This window comes from Pundamilia nyererei, unplaced genomic scaffold (assembly GCF_000239375.1).
Source record: "Pundamilia nyererei isolate P.nyererei 1_Seehausen unplaced genomic scaffold, PunNye1.0 scaffold00022, whole genome shotgun sequence".
Lineage (NCBI taxonomy): Eukaryota > Metazoa > Chordata > Actinopteri > Cichliformes > Cichlidae > Pundamilia > Pundamilia nyererei.
In genome coordinates, this window is record NW_005187423.1 from 4024658 (window position 1) to 4046730 (window position 22073).

The 22073-nt window shown below is 41.5% G+C and overlaps 1 protein-coding gene across 5 annotated transcripts in view; it reads left to right on the top strand.

Moving 5' to 3' along the window:
- Window positions 1-22073, top strand: part of fhip1aa (FHF complex subunit HOOK interacting protein 1Aa) — a 28367-nt gene that overhangs the window by 1542 nt on the left and 4752 nt on the right. For 2 of the 5 annotated variants that reach the window (XM_005726973.2, XM_005726975.2), the window contains exons 2-9: window positions 11078-11138; window positions 12960-13180; window positions 17302-17982; window positions 19495-19653; window positions 19782-19868; window positions 20449-20616; window positions 20868-20947; window positions 21135-21337. In XM_005726973.2, coding sequence (XP_005727030.1) covers window positions 13073-13180; window positions 17302-17982; window positions 19495-19653; window positions 19782-19868; window positions 20449-20616; window positions 20868-20947; window positions 21135-21337 — 1486 coding nt within the window. In that variant the 5' untranslated portion in view covers window positions 11078-11138; window positions 12960-13072. Of the gene's footprint in view, window positions 1-5256; window positions 5279-11077; window positions 11139-11648; window positions 11714-12959; window positions 13181-17301; window positions 17983-19494; window positions 19654-19781; window positions 19869-20448; window positions 20617-20867; window positions 20948-21134; window positions 21338-22073 lie in introns of those variants that run through there. The other 3 variants (XM_005726974.2, XM_005726976.2, XM_005726977.2) reach the window with 3 other exon arrangements.

Sequence of the window (22073 nt, forward strand, 5' to 3'; positions counted from 1 at the left end):
TCAGTATGCGAACTGCTTAATCGACTAATTGTTTGACTGCTACAGTATACAAGTACATTTTCTCCCTAAGTGTTGCGTGCGTGTGAACATAAGGCACTTAAAAGATATAAATCTGTTTGTGCACTTGGTGTTTTAGGCAATCCTGTTATCAATGGTTCACTTTTTATCACTTCAGATCTGACAAATTGAGGTCACTCACGCGTCCCTCGCACAGTAAACCGTGTTATCACGTGACTGAAATGCCAGCTTGGGTTATGTGATTTCTGGCAAACTGCTTGATCTTTATTTTAGGACCAGTGTCCTCTTCAGATGTCTGCATGTCATTGTCAGATGTGGCTACTGTGGTGGCTGAACTGGTCTTCAATGGATCCAGTTTAAAGGCATCCCAGCACACAAGCAGTGACCTAAAACCACACTCTGGTCACAGCTGGACTTCTGTGCATGGATGGCATTTAAGCACATCAGGGCTTCTCTGCAGAATCGTCTCTTTAGAGATATTCAGTGAGAACTGTTCATTTAAAAACAAAAACAAAAACTGGATGGAGCCACTGTGATGTCAGCTGGCGATGAAGCCTTGTGCTGAGCATTTTGGATGCTGCAATCTTGCCTTTTCGAAACCAGACATCATGAGTCTGGTGTGGATCTGAGTAGGAAACAGAGGAGCTCATACCGTAGTGATTTGTCAATCACAAGATGGTCCCACTGGATGGTTTTGCAAATTGAAGGAGGGCATAGACTTTGTATTTTTAACAGTATTTTCCTATGTAATGTTGAAACTACACTTCTTTGTTCTTATATTAAAATACATAAGGGACTCGATGCGTTGTTAAACTTCTTTACGCTGGAAGAATGGGAGTTTTACTGGTCCGGCACACATGCAGCCCACAGAGGTCAAAGTGGGCTGCATGTGTGACGTAATGTAAAATGAGTTTGACCTGGCTGGTCTGCCGTATTTGCTCAGGCTTGTTTTTAAAATGCTTCAACTGCAGAGGATGTAAAAATGTGAGGTTGTTATGGCGTCAGGTAATTTGAAAGTTTAGCAAAACTTCTGTAATTCGAGGCAGTTTTACAGACTCTCTTGTTTAACGCAGTCTACTGTCTGTTGTTTATAAGTGCTTATGAGCTGTGGTGGGCCTGCCTCCTACTTTCTCTCGCTCTCATCTCTCACATCATTTTAAGCTGGAGTAGATTAAACATGCAGCAAGAGTGCAAGTGAAGTTTAAACCTTATGAAGAGTTGAGAGCAGTTTCTGAGGCATGAGAGGAACGTACAGTTAATCAGTCATCTGTACGATTTCTGCTGATGTTCAGAGGGGGAGCTCAAGCAGTCCAACAACGTGTTTGGCTAAGATCAATGCTCAGACCTGCTTCCAGGGCCTTTACACACACAGGATCTACTGCAGCATGCTAGACACTGAAAGCTGGTCATGCTGATGTGATTTACATGCACAGCTTCAGGTCACAAGTTTTTGATTTGCTTTACCTTACTTATTTGTGCCTATCTGTTGTTACTCGGTCTGAAAATACTTGACAAGACATAAAGCTGTGAGAAATCTAAACACATCAGTAGGTGATTCTGTGTGTTTTCCCACTTTGCCCTCCATAAACAAGCCAGCTCAGTTGTCCCGTGGTTGGGATTAGCTCCACCTTCCCCTCTTGTGTCTCTTGACCCCGAGAGGTGACAAATATACTAAACTGACCAGCAATGGCAGCAGTTAATCTGAGCCTGTTTTTGTTTGGAAGTTGGGTGAGGGTGTTAGTTTGTCATGAATGGAAATGCAACATATAGAGTACAATAGAGAGCTAAATTAACGGCTTAAGCGCATGTAATAAGATGCTGGACAGGAGGTTTAGGTTGGGATAACTTGGCTGTAAATGCTTCCTTAGGTTTTAAATTGAGCGTTTTCATTTTCCACTCCCTCTTAGTCTGATGTATCCTCATCATAAAACTGACTTCTATTACTTCAATTATGATCATTGTTGGTAACTTATGCAGTATGGTCCCGTTTGTTTGCTAGGCCTAATTCTACTGAGAGAACTCCAACAGACTCTGTAGTGTCGTGACTGCTGTGAAATGAATACACTGTCACTCAATCTGGTTGAACCACTTATGTTGTCCTACAATGAACTGGAAGAAGGTTGTTTTTTTTTTTCTGTTTTTTTTTCTATCAAGTCAGCAGTTTGTACTCTGATAACATGAAGAGTTATTGTGCAGGTGTAGAAGCTAGTATTTACTACTCTGATAAACAGTTCCCAGGGTATACTGTCTTGTTTTGCATCTGTTTTGCTTTGAAAATTATGTACAAACAAAAAAAAATATTGTATAGGACGAGTGCTCGGGTGCTTTAAGGCCAATGTTTTTTTTTTTTCTTTGACTGAATGTGTTTGTAAGGAAAAGAAAAGTGAAGTGTACAAGACTGAAAATTAAAAAGAAAAGTTCTGCTGCTAGCTGTGAATTATTTATTTATTTGCATAAGCTCCATTTTTTTTCTTTTTTTTTTTTTACAAGAACTTTTCATCTTCTTGGTTAATTATGTCAGTTTGGTGCTGTAGCTCTCTCTCGTCTATCTGATAAACATCTCTGAACTTCACAAGAAGCCTCGTATCTTGTTCCTTCTTCCATCCCACATGCAAACATGTCTGCTTTATCAGCAAGGGAGATGCGATGCAAACGAGCTCCAGAGGAAGCAGGAGGAGAGCAGAGATAGGATATACCCACACAAAATGCCCTGTTATCGCTGACAGTCGCCTATTGTAGCGTGAGGACAGGCTAAAGTCTCCCCTGCCAATATGAATGAAGGAATGATGTCACCGGCACACATGCAATGCGGTAATTTAACTTGTGAAGATCAGAGGAAGGGCGGGGGGGGGGAGGAAGGTAGAGAGGACATGTTTTCTGTACCATTTTTATAAATTTGGGACTTTTAATTACACAGGCTATATAAAAACCAGTCCATTTACCGTTCTGTGAAGAGAACTAACAGAATAGGCAAAAATTCTCATAAACAAAGCTTAAATAATTAAAGGTACACAATTAAACTGCTAATGTGAAATAAGGATACTGTTAGGAAACACTTCCAGAACCTCGTAAGTAAGCTAGCAAATGCTAACACTGAGATTTATAATTGCGATTTATGTGTTGGCTAAAAATTTTTTATTCGATTTTATTTAATTTTTTTCTACAGAGTCCAATACAATATATTCAGACTTTTATCTGTAAGAGTTTTTGAGTGTAACTCATAGAATATGATACTATCAAGTCTACATGATTGTATCATATTGCTCTATTGTTATTGTTTCCCTCAGTAACAATGGTATCGCAGTGTAGCAAGACTCAAGTATGCATCATCGTCTACAACAAATCACAGCGTTTGTTCAAAAGAAGCAGAAATAAAATTCTCATTTAAAAAAAAAAAAGAAGCAAAAAGCAGAATGAAATATCTACTGGTTGCCCTGTGGAGTAGCTGAGTCCCATTATGTCATTTAAAGTAATTATAATATTTGTGTAAATCTAATGAATTAGCACCCCAATTTTGAATTGTTAATCGGGATCATTAAAAAATCATTTGTTTGCATGTTTTGATAAACATTTTAAGATATATTGAAGTTAGGTAAAGGATGACCGCATTCAGGTAAAGGATGACTTCATGCTTCATATCAGCAGCAGGAACTTATCTACCTCTGATGTAAAAAGCTTTTTCAAGCTTTATCGCTTAAGAGTAGACTAAGAGAGTCACAAGACATTGGATAACGTTGATTAAAAGTTGGTTTCTGTGTGTTCTGGTCAGTCTCTCTTAGTTTTATCCCCTTTGTATAATGAACTTGGTTATTTTAAGTGGCATATATTTTTTTCTTTCAGGCTTTATGTATTGCCTTTTAAAACTGATTGTTTTTCTTCTTCTTTTCCTCTCCTCCTTTTGCTTCCTTCAAGCTAAACTGAGAATCTGCCTTTGAGCACGTTGATGAATCATTTTGCATATAATGGCAAATCGAGCCATTAGCCGTTGTGTGCATGTGAAAATCCACAGGCATGGAGCGAAGTTATCTGCTTAGATAAGCTAGTTACCGTCATTACTGAACACATAGTGGCCTAAGAAACAGCATTTCAGTGAATGAAGCAACGTATACATGATATAAAAATGTTTTTGTTTGAAGAAAGGTAGCTTTTTACAAAAGTGTTAGCGTGCTATCTGTCTACTTTTCTCAATAGTTTCTAAGCACTGTTCATTTTAGTCAAAGGAAGAGAAGTATTATTTGGATAGGGAACTCTTTTACTGCAATATAGTACTGCTACAAGTACTATATTATACTATATTAAATTAACATTTAGAAAAACTGTAGAGTGGAATGTTGCAGCTAAGCTAATTTAGCATTAGCAAATGCTAAATGAATCACATCTGGCCTGTAGTGTTTACATCTGACAGAATTCACACACATGTAATTTTAGGGGTGAAATATTTGTGCACTAATCACCTAATCATGTTGAAATTTCGTTTTGGCTGGTTAGATATTTTCACAGAAATGCTTTTGCTGCTCGTTAGATATTTTATACCTTTGTTATTGGTATGTGCTGATTAGGTATTATTGGGTGGTTTGAGATGCTACTTGTGCCTTAACCTCTGTTAAAGTTAAGCTAGTTACAGCTGCTGCTTTCACTTTTTATTTTTTTGTCGAACAACGACTGAAATGAACATTAAAAAAATGTAATAATATTATTAATAATATGTAATTTAAGCTTTACTTTAGTATGACACCTGTAAACATGATGAACTGGCACAGTGGTCAGCATCTGGATAATAACATTGGCTTTTCTTCCTCCCTGCTGTGCTGCTGATTGAATTAGTGAGGAGTATTAACACTCAGACCAGACACTACATTACCCTTCAGCGGTTTCACCTACAGCTCTAAATATTTCAGCAGCTGCTATCACTTTAATGGGCCTGTTGGTCTCTGGGTTGCTATGGTTGCTGCGAGTTTCTTCTCTTTAAACAGCACCTTTAAGTTGATGGAAACATTGAAACTCTCCTTTGAATGCTGCACCTTTTAATAAAAGGTAGGTTTAGAAAAGAAGCATAATAAGTTGTATTTTTTTTTTCATGCTCAGCTGATCAAAGCTCCTGTTTAGCGAGAAATATGATCGTTACGCTGAGTTAAAGGTGTGTCCTGCCCTTCAGGTATTTGCACAGGACACACCTTTGTGTATGAAACCTTCTGGGATTGCAGTCGGCTGACAATGCCGAAACCAGATCAGAAAAGAAGAAATGACAAAAGGCCTAGAGGTGAACATTTCTTTCATTTTTACATCATGTTTGATCCTATCTGTTCCCATCAGTCCGTGTCTTTATTTCACTTTGATTCATCAGAAACTGATCTCTTTTTGGTGTTTACCTTTGGAGTGCTGCTCTTTAAGCTTTAGAAATTATGGATGTCTAGTGTGCCGCTATGTCGTGATAATAAGTAATTACTTAAACTTGTGCAACCATTTGCAGCTGGCACTGTGACAGAGGTGTGATGCAATGCTGTTGCTAAAATGGGATCTTGAATGTTTTCTAATAACATGTTTGTAATGATGCACTGATTCTTATGTTGATGTAGAGGACATGAATTTGCAGCAGGCCCTAAATGCTGCCAGGACCATTTTTAGAAATGATGCACAGCAAGTGTAAAGTAACCCCGCAGAGCTTTGAGTAATGGTGCACTGTATCTGTGAAATTAGTGGGGGGGAAAAACAGGGCCATTTATGTTGGCTTTGTCACAGCTTTGGATTAAATTTTTTCATTTTCAGTTTTTAATTGAGCATTTTTAATTCAGTGTGGGTGTTAGTTTTCAGTGTGTTGAACATCTAGGATCTGCAGCAAGAAATACAGACGACCACTAGGATATGAAACTGAGCAAAAGTCTGGAGCCACCACCACCCTCATCCAACGTTTTATTCTGCATTTCAGGGTCCCGGGCAGCTAAAGCCCATCCCAGTGTCATAGAGCTAAGGTACAACCTGGACAGGGTGCCAGTCGGTCGCAGAGTTAACACAGACATGGACAACCATTCACATCTACGTTCAATTTAGAATCACTAATTTACCAAACTGTGGGACGAAGGTGGAGTACCCAGAGAGAACCCACGCAGACATGGGGAGAACATACAAACGCCACACAGAAAGACCCCAGACAGTTTTTTTGATTTATCCAGATATGCTTTTACTCCACTGATAGTGTGTTTGGAATCTTTGCCTACTGAAAAATGAACCCTTTGCCAATTGGATGGTACCAATGGTGGATCAAAATATGATCCCCAGTACGGAGAACTGTTTTTTTCTAGAGAACCACTTCCCAGTAGTTCAATTCCTTGGAATTGTTAGTCTGCTTGTTTATATCCGTCCTGCTTAGTGATTCCAGTCGCACTTGCGCTACAATCAGCTGATTTCAGTTTGTGTACTGGAAGAGGTAAATGGTGGCACAGTCTGCAACGTGAATATGGACACAAAAGAATGAGAGCACTTTGGCAACGTGCAAACTGCATCCAGAACAGAAACAATCTTATTATGCTGCTAACACAACTTCGGCTCTTTGCAAGCACCTGTGCAGATAGCATCCTAACATTTAAGCTAGCCAAGAACTTAGAGTGATGATAAAACTGAGTGAATGCTGATCTCAACCCAGCAGCCAAACCCTGAATTTCATCTGGTGACAAAGTCAGTGATGAGCAGTCAGGCTGCAGCCTCCATATCTGCCTGTTCATGTTTCTAAAATAGACTCACTGTGGCGATCGCTTTGAAGTCTCTTTGTGTGTTTTTTCATCTTTGCTTTGTGCTGTTGGCTTCGTGTTCATATACTAAGGGAAAGATCATATGAATTACTTTTTCTGGGAGTAATTAAGCAACGTACTGCATTAATTTAAATGGAATTAGTAGGTAAATAACTCCAAAAAGCACAAAGATTTGACCACGCAATTAAATTGCACGAATGTAATGTCTTTGATGTGCTGCTTAGCGATGGTAGGCACTCCCAAAGCAGAGCCAATGGGATTGGAATTGCTGAAATGCAGTCCCAACCATGACACAGCATCCACTGTGTTTTATAGATGGCTGTAGACACTCTTCGCTGTACCTCTCTCGTGACCACCTCTGTATATAATGGTGTAGATTTGATGCGAAAAATCCATTTGGATTCATTAATAGAGAACACCTGCTATCACTGATTCTCAGTGCAGTTCTTGTGTAATTGGCATACCTGCCTTTTCTCCCTGTTCATCTCTCAGGTTTGGTGTCAGGTCTTTGCAGGATGTTTTACAGTTTCTTTCTTAAGGACATGAATTTGACATGCTGTCCATCTGCTGTAGGTTTTTATTCTCTTGTTGTTCATCTTCTACTTTTCCAGCCCAGTCTTTGGTATTTTTAAAGATTCAGCTAAAGAAAGGGGAACGAATCATACTTTCCTGCGGCAGGCTGCTAGTAGCAAAGTACCTAAAGCTACAATTTAAAGTTGGCTCTTTGCTGAGATGTCTGTTATGCTCAGACACAGCGCTAATTATGCCTAAATAGTTCATAGATCAGTGTTAACTGGCATAAAAAAATACCTAAGCAAAAAATAACAAAAAACATTCCTCTGTGGTGTGGTCAGGTACAGGGACTAGACTGAAATACAATCTTCGAAAGACCTTCAAAAAGCCCAGAGTCCCATTGCTCAAGAGCACTTTAAAAAGTGACCAAGATGTCTGGCTCCTTTGAAGCAAAGTATAAAAAAAAATGAGGGGTGGCTCAAATATTTTGCACAGGGCTGTAGGAAAAAGAAGGTAGCATCCCAGTCTTTCTGTCTTATTATGTTTGTTACTCTGATGTGGAAGCAACAAATATGTGTAATTATCAAATTACTGTAATTGGATAGTTGCTGGAGAAACTCTTTCAGAAGCAGCTCACAGATTCACACAGACAAAAGATGTTTTCAGCAGCCTGTATTTTAAACCTTTTCATGACTCTACTGTATTTCAGGTTATTTTGAGCAAGTAGAGCAGTGACTTATGGGTAAGAGTGGTCTGTCTCTCTTTGTGCGACAGCAGGTACTGTAAATGAGACCTGTAAATGTAGGTCACGATTTTCCATAACAGGCCTAGAACTGGATTTCTTCAAAAAGCACATTTTAATTCTTAGAAATAAGTGGCTTTGTTCTCATGCTGTGTCGGACGCTCGTTGGATTGTTGGGGTATTAGTTGAGTAGAAAGCGCCGGGGCATAGTCTCCTTTCTGTTGCTGGGCCCAAATCCTGACCTATTTGGCTATTAATAGGTCAAGAAACCTGCTGTACTGAATGGAGATTTGAGAGGTAGTTGTTGCAGGTGTATTGTTGTCTAGGAGCAGCTAATCACTGCTTGAGCTAATCTTGAAAATTGTACCCCCTGACAAAAGAACAAGTGATTCTGAAACGGGAGCTTTTGATATTATCCTGTGTATCAAAAACTGATGGCTGTTTCGACATGGAAACCTGGAGGAAATACAGCTGAAAATTCAGTTGAGAGGCAGTGATGCTGACACACGAGTGAACCTGGCAGTGTGATGTGGACCAGACGGCATTGCAGGAAGGCGAGACGATAGACAGGGTGCAGAAAAAATGTAAACAAACTAATCCAGAAATCCTAACAAACAATGTATAATACAATACTTTAATCTCTAAAATAATCCCATGCTCATACAGGTATTTTTTTTTCCTATTGTAGGATCAGTTGGTTAACATTAATCTGCTCTTAGACTTAAACTGCAACAGTTAAGTTAGGTGATATATCTAAAGAGTCAGCTGTTACATGACTCATTTTTTCATATAAAAAGAGCTTGGAAGGGTTACTGATCTTATAGAGAATTTAAAAAAGTGAAGGAAATTACTTACTGGTTTACTTTCAGCTGTTTAGCTGATATCCACTTGTGAAACTGGATGGGATGAGAAAGGTGTGGATCTGACTGAGAGATTGAGTGGCAGTGCATATCCCTGATTTATCTTCTTTAGATAGATAGTTACATTTATGTCCCATGACGTGAGTATACACCGCATGCAGTAAAACAATCAGTTGGAGATAAGACATTAGCACGCAATATACACACTTTCACTCTCCTTGCATAGTAACGTTGGTAAAAAATAAGTTGAATAGTAATTGTGTTGCTCATGTTCAGAAATGTGATGGTTTGAAGAATAAAAGATACTTTGGACCTTTTTTGTGTACAAGGGTGACAACAGTGCAGTGCAGATGGTAGTCGTTTAAGGGAGGAGGCAAGTGGATGCCTTACAACAGTGTCAAATTGAGAAAATGAACTTCATGCTGTACTAAAGGAAACTTGATAGCAGAGTCGAGAACAAAACCTCTGCTGGAACATATTTATTGAGATCGCTGATGAGGGAGCCTTGGGTCAACCTGAGAAGCTGCCCCCTGCTGGTCATTTGAAAACAATGCTGGTTTGCCCATTGGCTTCATTTTTCAGGGCCACTTTGTATACAGTCTGTTGGATAGCCTGATGTTGCTTCACTATACTGTGTCCCATGGTTATCTATTGTTGTTTATTTATCTCAGATTGTGGCCAGACTACTTTTACACTACCTCAAATATATTTCTAAATATATATATATAACTGTTTAATGGATATACTGGACAAAGTGCGTTGACTATGGAGTTGCCAGGTAGAAGAAAAGGAGGAAGACCACGCAGAAGATCCATGGATGGAGTGAAGAAGGACATGCAGGTGGTGTGTGTTAAAGAGATGGTCCGCTGTGTTGGCCCCTAAAAGGAGCAGCTGAAAGCAGAAGAATCGACTACACTGACATGTGTTATAAGTCAAAATCCACCATGTGTTGCCCAGCCTACTCAGCTGATTCACTTGTTTTAAATGAATCATTTTGTGTAACAAAGATTTATGCCCGCACCTTCACCTTCACTTAAAATGGAATTAATCCCTCTTGATCTTTTCAGGAGGTGTGATTACACAGCACTGTTATCACACCAGTTATAAATGATTAAATCATAGCAACCATTCTTGATTCAACTTCTACAGTCAGCACCTCGCGCCTGTTTGACCAAGCTGCCAACACGCGTCCTAATATCTGCTGTTAGGCCATAAATAGGAAAACGAAGGCAAATTTGGAGCAGCTGTGAGCTGCATGTAGTTTAATAATTAATCGCAAGGCTGGCAATTCAATTTGTAAGCACCTCCTGTCCACAGGTTGAAGAGCTCTGAACAAAACTGCTCCCCGTGTTATTCTTATGTAGGCATGTTATGTGGCTTTAAACAGAGTGCAGATGGACAGTTTGTATAATGTACTGCTGGGATTGAGCCAAAGATGAGTCAACAAACGCTTGGATTGGTGCTTTTCTAAGAACTCGTGCATGTACCACACACACACGCACACACCTGTCTCCGTCCAACTGTTGCTGTATACACGACGTCACGCTTTAGGAAAGTCTTGCCCACTTTCCAAGAAAGACACATTTCTGAATTGCATCTGCTCAGAATTTCAACGTGGATTGAAGGCAGCGTGCAGCTTTTGTGGTTTGTGTTACAGTGTACACAACTACAAGTTGCACCCTGAGACTTTTAAGGCTGCTGTCTCAAGTGACATGTTTTACATGATGGGCCGTGCTGGTGCCAGAGAGGGCAGCTGGCCTCTCGCAGCTCAGGACGGCTGCTGTGCAGTGTCACATCACAAACTGGAAAGGACAATCGTGTTATTCTTCTGTGAATTATGAATCTTATAGGAATATTAAGTGCTGCCATACAGTATACGTAATCTTAGTCTTCTTGCGTGCACTGCTGGAATTTGTACTTGTATGTCCTCATTTTTCTGTAGACTTTCACTCAGCTTGTTTTTTTTTCCTTTTCACTCCCTCCCACTTCTGCTTTTCCTTCCCTTCTCTTCCCTTGCTCCCTCCCTGTAACCACCTCCTCTTCATCTCCATCCAACTGGTGCTCGGAGCAGCTTACTCATGTCCAGTCACTTCCCACCATGCCTCGCCTCTCACACAGGCGCTTCCTGCTCCTCTCTGGACATATTTTCATATTTCTCTCTGTCTCTCTTTTTGTTTTTTTGTTTTTTTGTGCAACAGGAGCAGAATGAGGTCCTTGTCTGCTTAGCGACCTGTGCCAGTTGAAGATGATTCACGTGAGGTAAGAAATCCTGCCACCACGCTCGCTCCACGCTGCTTTCACATTCCTTCTTGAGAATCTAACCGGCCTGCAGTCACTCGTAACTGAAAGCAGATGGCTGAAAAGTTTTGCCTGGCAAAGTGAGCCTAACGTGTATGGGTGGCGGAGATGTTTCTGTGTGGTATTGGGGCAAAGTGACGGGTGGGCGGGGGTGGTGAGCTGTGATTCGTCAGGAGATGTGTTTAGGGGCTGGGGACTAGAAGCCGTAAATTGGGGCCCCATGTTGTGCAGCTGCTGTGTGTTTTACAGTTGGTCCCCTGTGGTGACGGTTTCCATATCGCCCTCCGTATTGGGACTGCCTGACTTGGTCCCATCATTGTGTTAGTATTCACAGACAAACGCACTTTGTCATGTCATTGTGTAGTGCTGGAAAGTTTGCTTGTAGCCAGGCGAGTGGTTGGGTTGTAGGGGTGGCTCTGTCAGTCTGCTGGTTCGTATTGAAGTATCTTAACAACCTGTATGTTTTCCCAGTAATGAATCCTAAAGATCTCCCAACACAACTTGTCAACTCAAGTGGACACAGATCAGCTCAACAGGTAAAACATCAAGCCTTAATAGTGGCTCACTGGCTTTGGGACTTTATCTTTAATATAAAACATTAAAACTATTCTAGTTTTTAATGTTTAACAAAACATTAAGGCAGATCTACAGTTTTAAAAAACAAATCTGAGCTCCCATGAGCTGCTGGGCTTCTCATACACAGGTAAAAAGCCTGTCGCATTTATGTTAATAGTTAAGTAATGCTATTGCTGTTGATATATATTAAGTATAATTAGTTTATCCAGGTTCATCCGGTAAAACTGATTTCTAGTTGAAAGTACTCTCCACGGCTTGGGCTGTGGACCTTTTGTTTGATTGTTGGTATCTGTCGGCACACACAGGAAAGGGATCCGTATTACATCCTGATGTTCTTTCTTGTGAAGCAAAGGCCTGCACAGTACCTGGAAGCGTGTCACAGGGAACTGTGTAGCAGGGAACTCGTATTGTTTTGGTTATATGGCAGCTCACATGTTTCTGTTTCGAAAAGCGCTACTCTCATTCTGTTCAGTTTTGGCTGTATGAATCTTTCCATGAACATGCTTTCCAAGGGAAACAACAAACTAGTTCCTTTCTTACGGGGGAAAAAGATTGAGCCTCTTCCAGATTTTTTATGGTGCCAGTGTGAGTGTTGGAACTGCTGTGCGAAGCTGCCCTCAGGCTAAAATAATATATGTTCTTCATCCAAACAAGCGGTGTGAAGAGTGCTTTCATACATTTTGTAATATTTCTGATCCAGAAGTAAAAGCGGGACATGCAATTAATCACGTGTGATCTACAGAACTAACATTGTCCTGTATTTTATTTAAATCTTTTTACCCTCCTTGATCCCCACACTCAGCCATAGCAGACACACCCAATTGCTGCTCGCCTTCTGATGTCACAAAATATTTCTGTAATGAGAGTGATGTCCAGGGGCCTGCAGGAATCCAATGGGGGCGTATGATATATTCCAAAAGCGATTTGACAGCTCGGTGTGAAGCGCAGAGTTGCTGCAGGAGACGGTAAAGTCTAACTTGAAGCAGCTTCTCTTTCTCTCCTCGACTGACTCCTCTGACTTGGCTTGTTATTGTTCTCTCTCCTGCATGCTTGTCATAGCTCCTAGCTGGCCATGCAGAAGCAAAGAGGGGTTGCAGTCTGCAGCAATCACCAGCCGTATCATTGTGCTGCTATCCTATGAAGCAAACTTTTTTTGGCTTTGTGTATGATGTCATTTTGTGTTTCCTCTTTTATTTGACTCCTCAGGTCTCCTGTGATCATCTCTCTTTCTCTGGTTTTGGTAACGCCCAGTGAGCAGCCAGGAAAGCCCTCCCTGTCCTGCCTATGACATGGTTTAACCCATATGCGATCCGGTCACCATGATGGCCTCTGTGGTTGCCAGTGGAAACCGTGATGGACAGTCTCTGGTCTTGAAAGGGGTGGACCCAGAGACCTGCATGATTGTGTTCAAGAACCACTGGGCTCAGGTAAAACACCAGCACCAAGCTAACAGTCTCAGAACTGTGAATTCTCCAGCCAGCTTAGTTTTTCACACTAGAAGCAAAGAATCTGGATCTCTTAACTTCCGAAGTATTCACCTGATATCCTCTAAAAAGGTTAAACAAACATGTTCACAAACAAAAATGTGGTTAAAAAGCACCCATTTTCCATTTTCCTTGGAAAAGATAATGCGGCATAAGACTTTTGTACAGTAGAATATAACGAAACCCTTGTGAAGTGAATATATTAAAATCTTGTAAATAAAGATGCACATTCTATTTAGTTCCTTCCTCAAAACCTGATGGCAAAAAATGACTCATGTAGTCCCCCTATAACAGTAAACTGCAGTGTGAGCAGGGCCAGTGGAATCTTGGCGGTAAAAGGCTGACGGTCTCAGACTTCTGGTTCTTTCCAGCAGCTTGTGTCCCTGTTCACTCCCCTGCAGGACATGGCAGCCTGTTAATCCCACTCCTCCCACACAGAGATGAACAAACTCTGCACACATTAACATGGGGCAGGGGGACACTGAATAATGAGGACATAGAGGAGCATAATGGTAACTGCCATCTACATTTATGGTTGTCGATGTGATGACTGACCCGAATTTATCAAAATCAAGCAGAATCCCACTTTTGGTTTCGTTAGTGTTAAAACTATGCAAGTTTAAAGACTCTAATCTAAATATGTGGCAGATGGCTGCCCCTTCCTGAGCATGGTTCTGGTTTCTTCCTGTTAAAAGGGAGTTTTTCCTTCCCACTGTCACCAAAGCGCTTGTTCACAGGGGTTTGTGTAATTGTTGGGGTTTTCTGTTTTCTTTGTATTATTGTATGGGCTTGATCTTAGAATAAAGTGCCCGAGGCAACTGTTGTTGTGATTTGGTTGTCTGTCTGTCTGTCTGTCTATCTATCTATCTATCTATCTATGATGCAACAATACTCGTATCAGTATTGAACCGTTTGATACAGTGCTTTCGGTTCGGTATGCATGTGTATCGAACAATACAAAATTTTAAAATTTATTTTATCAACTTTTCTTCTGAAGATGTTGTCTGTGTTGAGAGCTCAGTGGATCTGCGTTCGACTACTCCGCCTAGGGTGCACTGTCAAGCGCAGATCCACTGAGCGCAGCGCAAGCTAGCAAGACAGAAGTTAAGCTGGTTGCAACATGGCAACTGCCTCAACACTACCCGAAATTGAACCTCCCCCACCCTCATTCAGATCTGGCGTTTGGAACTATTTTATTTTTCATGTGAAGCATGACCCTGATGGTAAGCTCGTCATGGACAAAAGTAAAACAGTATGTCGGATGTGCCACGCAATGCTCAATTACATTGGTGGGAACTAGTGCGTTAGCGCAGTTAGCTCGTTAACGTGTTGACGTCGTCCAGCCCCACACACGGGGCGATCCGCGGTAACTTGTTAACGGAGATTTGAGGCGTTAACGTCATTTTAACGAGATTAACGCTGACAGCACTAGTGGGAACACAATGAATATGACTGCACATTTACGCCGACATCATCCTAGTGCAGACCTTACCAAAGTGTGGGGCCCGCCCCCTAGGGGGGCGCAGAGCCATTGCAGGGGGGGGCGGCGGTATGAAAAGGGTGAAAAAAACCCCAAAACGCTTGGACACTGCTAGCACGGGGCGCCCACGCAAAGCAGGAGATGAAGCATAGCTGAATATGTTTCCAAACCAACTTCATTCTAAGCCAAAGACTAGAAAATATGGTGAAGCATATCTTCCCTTTGGTTTCACCTGCACAAGTGCTGAGGTAGGTCTCCCCTGCAGAATTGGTTTTCCCTTGGTCGGGAGCACGCACTGGGCTCTTCAAATCATGGACAAACAGTATCCCACATTCTTGATTTTTAGTTCACAAACACTTCTCATAATGACTAACTACTCCTGACATTTTAGAGATGTTAGCTCTTTATACAGCTCTTTATTATGTGAGTGGTTGTATAACTAATGTGCCAATGTGAAACATCTGGGGATTTAGTGATGATAAACCGTTTAATGATGTACAAGACATTCAAAGCATTTTGTTTTTGGTTTTGTGCATTTTATGTTCAATATAGGTATTTGTTGTGCCTGAAAATGAACAAATAAATGAAATGAAATGAAATGAAAAGCATTTAAAATTTTTCCACAATTGTAGATTTTACACTTTTCAACTTGTCACACAAATGGGATATTTTTAATAACAACTGTAACTGTGAAATAAACACGATCAGTCTGTTGCAGCTAATACTAAGCAATGTCAACAGACACCTCATGAATCATGTGGCCGTCTTTGCTAGCTGTCTGCTCAGCTTCATATTTTTCATCCCCATCTTGACAGTAGCCGTAATCAAAAACTCTGGGCTCGGATTAAAGTTCGATTTGCTTCAGGCAGCACAAATCCACCTCACACAGAGTTTTGTTTTCATTCTTACTTAATCTCTAGCCTGATAAGAATGCTCTTGACTTGTTTCAGCTCAGAAAACAGTGAACACGCTGTAAGTAATGACCTTGTCTTTGTGTGAGAAGCTCTGGCTGTTTCAGAGTTGAAGATTAGCTTTAGGTTCATTTGCTGGCTCTTATCAGCTTCTCTCCAGGCGTCACGGAGCTGTGTGTTGCATCACGTTAAGTGATCTGTCAGTTGCTGGCAACAGTCTTTAACTGTAGTCTGTGTGTAGTGTGGGCAGTGTGTTTATGGTGATTCTGTAAAGGTCTCTGATTCATTTTAGTCGTCAAGAAAATCTGGCAGTTTTGTCTGAATTTGCTATGACACTTGACTTTTCCTTCCTCGCTGGCGTTTGCAGTCTTGATTTTTCATAATTGAGTACAGTGAAGATCTGTCTTTAAACCATGAATGTTATTCTGAATGATTCAATGTGTCCATTGCTCTGTCTGATGGTTAACTGAAGTTACTGTCACAGACTCAGTGAGGCACTGGGGGCTGGCAATATGATACTACTGTCATTTGAGGATCCTCCCATATCTATGGCACTATTATGCCAGCATCCATAGCATAACAATGACTGGAATGCTCTTGGGAAATATTTGACATTGATCCAGCCTGAGCCTACTTCTTGGTCACATTTTAAAAGGCCTCTGTATCTCTCATGTTCCAGCTTAATATGTAAAATAATGCCACCAATCAGCATCGTTGGGCAAATCCTGAAAAACAACAACAAAAAACACTGTGAATACTGACCCCTTTTGGAACCGACCATAACGTCACCAGTATAAGGTGGTTCATGATCATGGTTCCATTCTTCCGGCTGTTCAGTTTGGGAAAATCTTATCCCCTGCCTCCTTCCTGTTACTTCAGAATTGGAAGGAGAGCCTGAGGTGGACTGATCCCTGTGGCTTGTTCCACTGAGCTCAGGCTGGGATTACAGACTCTGTTCTCTTGCTGCCATTAGCCATGCCCAGTTATCTCATACACAGACTGTTATTGTCATGGCAGCAGCGTCAGCTTGGGGACACTGGCTCCATTATTGTGACACTGGTTTCTACACAGCAGACACACACACACACGGGAGGGACTGGATACACAAAGGACTGTATTATTCTGTGCAACCAAAGTGAGTTTATTCATACAGTGCTGCTTGTCCCCACTCCACTTTGTTGAAACTGAACCTGTCAGGAATAAGGAAGTGATTGTACCTATTTGTATTGCATACAGTCCCACTTCCAAAAAAGTTTGGACACTGTGTAAAGTGTAAATAAGAACAGAATGCAATGATTTGCAAATCTCACAAACCCATATTTTATTCCCATAAGAACATAGAAAACGTCTGAGAAGTTTAAACTGAGGCAATTTAGTATTTCATTAAAAACAATTACACAGTTTCCCCCACAAAGTAGGGTCTGTTTGTCTGTTAGCAATCCAGCATGTGTGGTTTTCATGGCATCGTATTGTAATAAAAGCATCATAAAACGCCAACATTTCAGATCTAACCTCTTATACCACAGAGGTTAGATCAAAGATAACAGGAGTTTATCTGTATGACAGACACTTTCTTGGGTGACTTAAAAGTCTAAGATCTTATATCATCTGTATTCTATTTCTGCATGAACAATTAAAAACTAGTGTGCTTTTCCTCTTCTCTTGTACTGTAGGTAGTGAAGATCCTTGAAAAGCATGATCCCCTGCGCAGCAGCTCCGCCCTGTCCTCCCTCAGTGTCATCAACCTCACCGCCGGCTCTAGCGGCAGCTCTCGTTTCGGCCCCATCCCTGGAGACGAGGCAAACGCGGTGCAGAATTATGTGGAGCACATGCTGTTCCTGCTGATGGAGGAGGAGAGCGGTCAGGCCGGAGCCATGGGCCCCATCCTGGAGTTTGTGGTGATGGAGAACGTGATGGAGCGTCTGTTTGTGTGGAGCCTCCGTCGAGAGTTCACGGACGACATGAAGCTGGAGCAGCTGAAAATGTACGAGATGCTGGTGGGCCAGGCGCGCCAGCCTCTGCTGCACCACAAGCCCATCCTGCGGCCTCTCATGATGCTGCTGTCCTCCTGTTCGAGCACCACTGCGCCCGCGGTCGAAGCCGAGCTGGTGTTGCTGCTCAACCAGCTGTGCTACGTCCTGGCGAAGGACCCTTCAATTCTGGAGCTGTTTTTCCACACGAGCGAGGATCAGGGAGCCACCAACTTCCTCATCTTCTCCCTGCTCATCCCTTTTATTCACAGAGAGGGCACGGTGGGCCAGCAAGCCAGAGATGCCTTACTGCTCATCATGTCTTTGTCTGCTGAGAATGAGCGAGTGGCCAAACACATCGCAGAGAACACCTTCTTCTGTCCGGTCAGTCCCAAATGGAAGCTCAGCGGCTCACTTTCCGTAAAATTCAAAAGGAATCGTTTTGTCCTAAATACTAAATAATCCCACTCACGCACTAACATTGGCAGCATTGTTCCCTGACATTTCTGTGTCTGGGTGTCATAATTAGTCAGAGAGCGGATGGTGATTAATTCATGGGCTCGCTTAAAAAAGCAAAAAAACAAACAAACCCCAAAACAAGGGTAAATAAAAATCTGGCACCAAATGTGTGGCATTTATAAGATTACAGCACAGCTGCAAGATAATCCCATGTAAATAACGTCATTTATTCACGGCTGCAGACAGTGCTTTCAAAATGAGGTTTGAATGCAGACAGAATTTAATTGGTTCCACTGGCGTCTACAAGAAGGGCACAGCGGAATAATGCTGCAGAGGAACGTGTACAATACTACAATACTAATAATGTCACTCATCGTACACTTTAATTTGGTTGCGCTGGTATAGCCTGTGTTGCATTTGTAAAGCAGTTCTTGGTACTTACAATGCAGGCATGCCCAGATCATCAAGTTAAAGACCCCTGGGCACAAATATGCGATGGGCACGCGCCAACTTGATTTGATGATTACACGTTTTTTGCTTCTTAAGTAATTAGACAGATCATATGGGAATGTGTGCCTGTGGAGAGCAGTGTACCTTACACTGCGCCCATGATATATGTTTTTATTTATCCAAAAAAGTTTAAGAGAATCAAAATCTGGTATTATTTTTTCTTTTTTTAAAATTTGGTGCTTGGGTGGGCCCTCAACTGTGTCTGAGGCCTGTGGACATATGCCCAGAATGCCTGGATAATCTGGCCCAGAACACAAGGATTTCAAAATAAGATGGAATCTTATTTTGAAATTAAAGCATTAGTCACGTCGCATCTCAAATACTGCTAAAGGTCTCCGAGCTGAGCTGATCCATAGGAGGCATAAATCTGTGCAAGGAGAAAGCAGCAGGCTGATATGTAGACTGCTGCATCGCTTATATTTGCATTACAAGTTACAAAGCAGAGGCCAAGAAGTGATTTACACCAGTGTTTTAGCTTTGTAGTAAAACACAGTAATAAATCTGTTGAAGCTTAAGGTAAAACTGACAGCAGAGGAGGTGTGTGTGTGTGTCTGCATCTGCTATATGGTACACTACCTCGTTAATGTTTAATGAAGTTTATAACATTCTCTCTGTAATCAATTTATGGCAGATGATTTTTAATAGACTTCTTATATTACATGATGCATGTATGTGCAACACAGTGTGCTTTTTCCTATGTTCAGGTAAATGGGCCGTTATAATGTAGCTGTACTTACCTCATGCATGAGAGTAATGGGAATGTCATTATTTTAAACAATTTGTCTCAATGATTCAATTAAAGAAAATTAATTACTCAAAATTAAAAGTAAATTATACTTAGAACCACAAATTTGAATTATATTTTGGTTCTGGAGGAAACTTTATATGAACGGTGCATAGATTAAATATAAAAACCTCGTTTGGCAGGTGCTGGCCACAGGGTTGAGCGGCCTGTATTCATCTCTGCCCACCAAGCTGGAGGTCCCCAATGAAGAGTGGCACTGCCTGCACAAAGAGGACTGGCTTCAGATGCCATCACTCATCCAGTTTCTCAACTCACTGGAATTCTGCAACGCTGTTATTCAGGTGAAGACGTGAGCCGCACGATAAAAGCTCTGCCTCATGAAAAATGCATTCACGTGTGATAAATGGCTGCAACCTCCTGCCTGGCTACACGCTTGACTGACATGCTCCTTGATATTGACTGCTCCCAGGTGGCCCACCCTGATATCAGAGACCAGCTGGTTAGTTACATCTACAATGGTTTCCTTGTGCCTGTCCTTGCACCAGCACTCCACAAGGTTAGCAGTAGCACAATTTCTCTTCACCTGGGTAAAAGGAAGTACTTGCCATTTTGCTGTTTCATTTCCCAATTACAGAAAGCGGTTATTCTGCAGGACGACGCGGTGTGTCAACAAAAACATACAAGCATAAACACTCCAAAAATGACTCATATTTCTTCCCCTCTACCCAAGAAATTAATTGAGCTGATAGATATCACCGTCACTGTCATCCATTAAATATGAGCTTGGCATCAGAAAATCCATGAACTGGGCTGTGTCTAAAGGTAAAAAGGACACTAGTTAGGTTAAACTATCAAGAGAGAGAGTTGGAAGAAAGTGTAAGACGACCCATATTCTAGGCTATTTAATGTATAGTCAAGGACATCATATTTAATTCTATATAATGCAATGATTTGTTTAGTTCTTTTATAATGAGGCAATACCGCACGCAATAATTAAATTACCTAATTATCTAATTTCCCTCGCTTAAATGAATCCTTAATTCAGTACTGCTACAATACACAATCAGGTTTTAATATTTGATCATTTATTGTGGCACTCACACAAGCTCTGCTGATTGATTCCTGCGTGTGTACAGGTGACCCTGGAGGAGGTGATGACCACCACAGCTTACCTGGACCTCTTCCTGCGAAGTGTAACCGAGCCAGCACTGCTGCAGACCTTCCTCTCCTTCATCCTCCTCCACCGTCACGAGAACGTCCACGTCTTGGATACTCTAGTCAGCCGCATCAACACACCTTTCCAGGTAACCCAGCACACAGCTAAGGGAACGAGTTTTGACATGCAGCACATAGAGCGTGGCTCAGGTTTAATAAGCCAGGAACAGGTTTTACAAATGGTCCCAGATGCTCTTTCTACTGTTACAGGAAACATATGTGATTGTTTAACCAGTTCTCCTATATTGTGAAATTTATTGTGCAAATATCTTCAGGACTGAATAAATTAGTGTTTAAAATTTGCTCTGTTGTGTCTCTCTGACTTGATTAAACTCTACAGTTGGGGATTGTGTCCTTGGCACTCTTCCGCACTCTCATTGGTTTATACTGTGAAGATGTGATGCTGCAGCTCGTATTAAGGTGAGCAGCCCGCACGCTGACACGTCCCACTCGTGGTAACATGCTGCATCTAATTGCTTTACATTACGATGAGCTTTTACTCGCAACCTCCCGCTGTTACCATCTGCCCGCTGTCCCCTCCTCACCATTCTCTGCCTACAGCCACACGTTGGCTTTCCTGACATCTCCCTCTCATATGCCTCCCCAGGTACCTGATCCCCTGTAATCACATGATGCTGAGTCAGAGACGTGTAGTGAGGGAGCGGGACTGCTATTCGGCCTCAGCAGCGAAAATCCTGGCGTTAACGCCATCCTGCTGCCCTCCCGATCGCAGCCCGCCGCCACTCCGGCAGCTGGACTCCATTCTGTTTTCCAAGGGCGGAGAGACTCCTGACAATTCGGGAAACACAGGTAACAAATAGAACAATCGAGTATTACTTTTGCAGGTTTTTTTTGTGTTTTTAGTAAAATGTATGGCCACAGTGACTTTGGTATGATGAAGTCTTTCGTCCAGCATGTTTACTGCCTTCCTGAAGCCTAAATTATTAATTTTGCATTAACTACACTGCAGTTAATTCTGCGTTTTCAGGCGGTTGAATAAGTTGGTTGTGTTGCTTTTTGGCATATTTCCAAACATCAAATGATGATCTGCTTCAAGGGAGAAGCTCTTCGCCTCCTGCTGTGCCAGACATTTGATTGTTGTTTAGACGGTCTGTTATCTGTTGTTGCTCCGTTTTATTTTAATTAATTATTTAACTTTTATGTTTTTTTTTACTGATCCAAGCTGAACCTAGGGAAGTTCATGCAGTGCACTGCAGGGAACATCTGTGATTGGCTCATGCAGGCAGATCCTCACACAGCAACTTGCTTTTGCTTGATGTTTAATATTAAGAAAATTCAATCAACTGCTCAGCCCTAACCTGATGGTGTAAAACAGTTCTTTTCTATTTGAAAAGCTTGATTCTTTTTGCTTACTATGTTAAAATGCACACTGTTAACTGTATTTAACGTTACAGAACAAAAATAATAAATTAACTGTTAAACACCTTTTCTTTTCCCAAGGAAAGATTAATAGACAGTGTCTGTTGTCATGGCAACAACAAACTTTAAATACATGTAATACCTTAAAAATTATTAAATGCTCTCG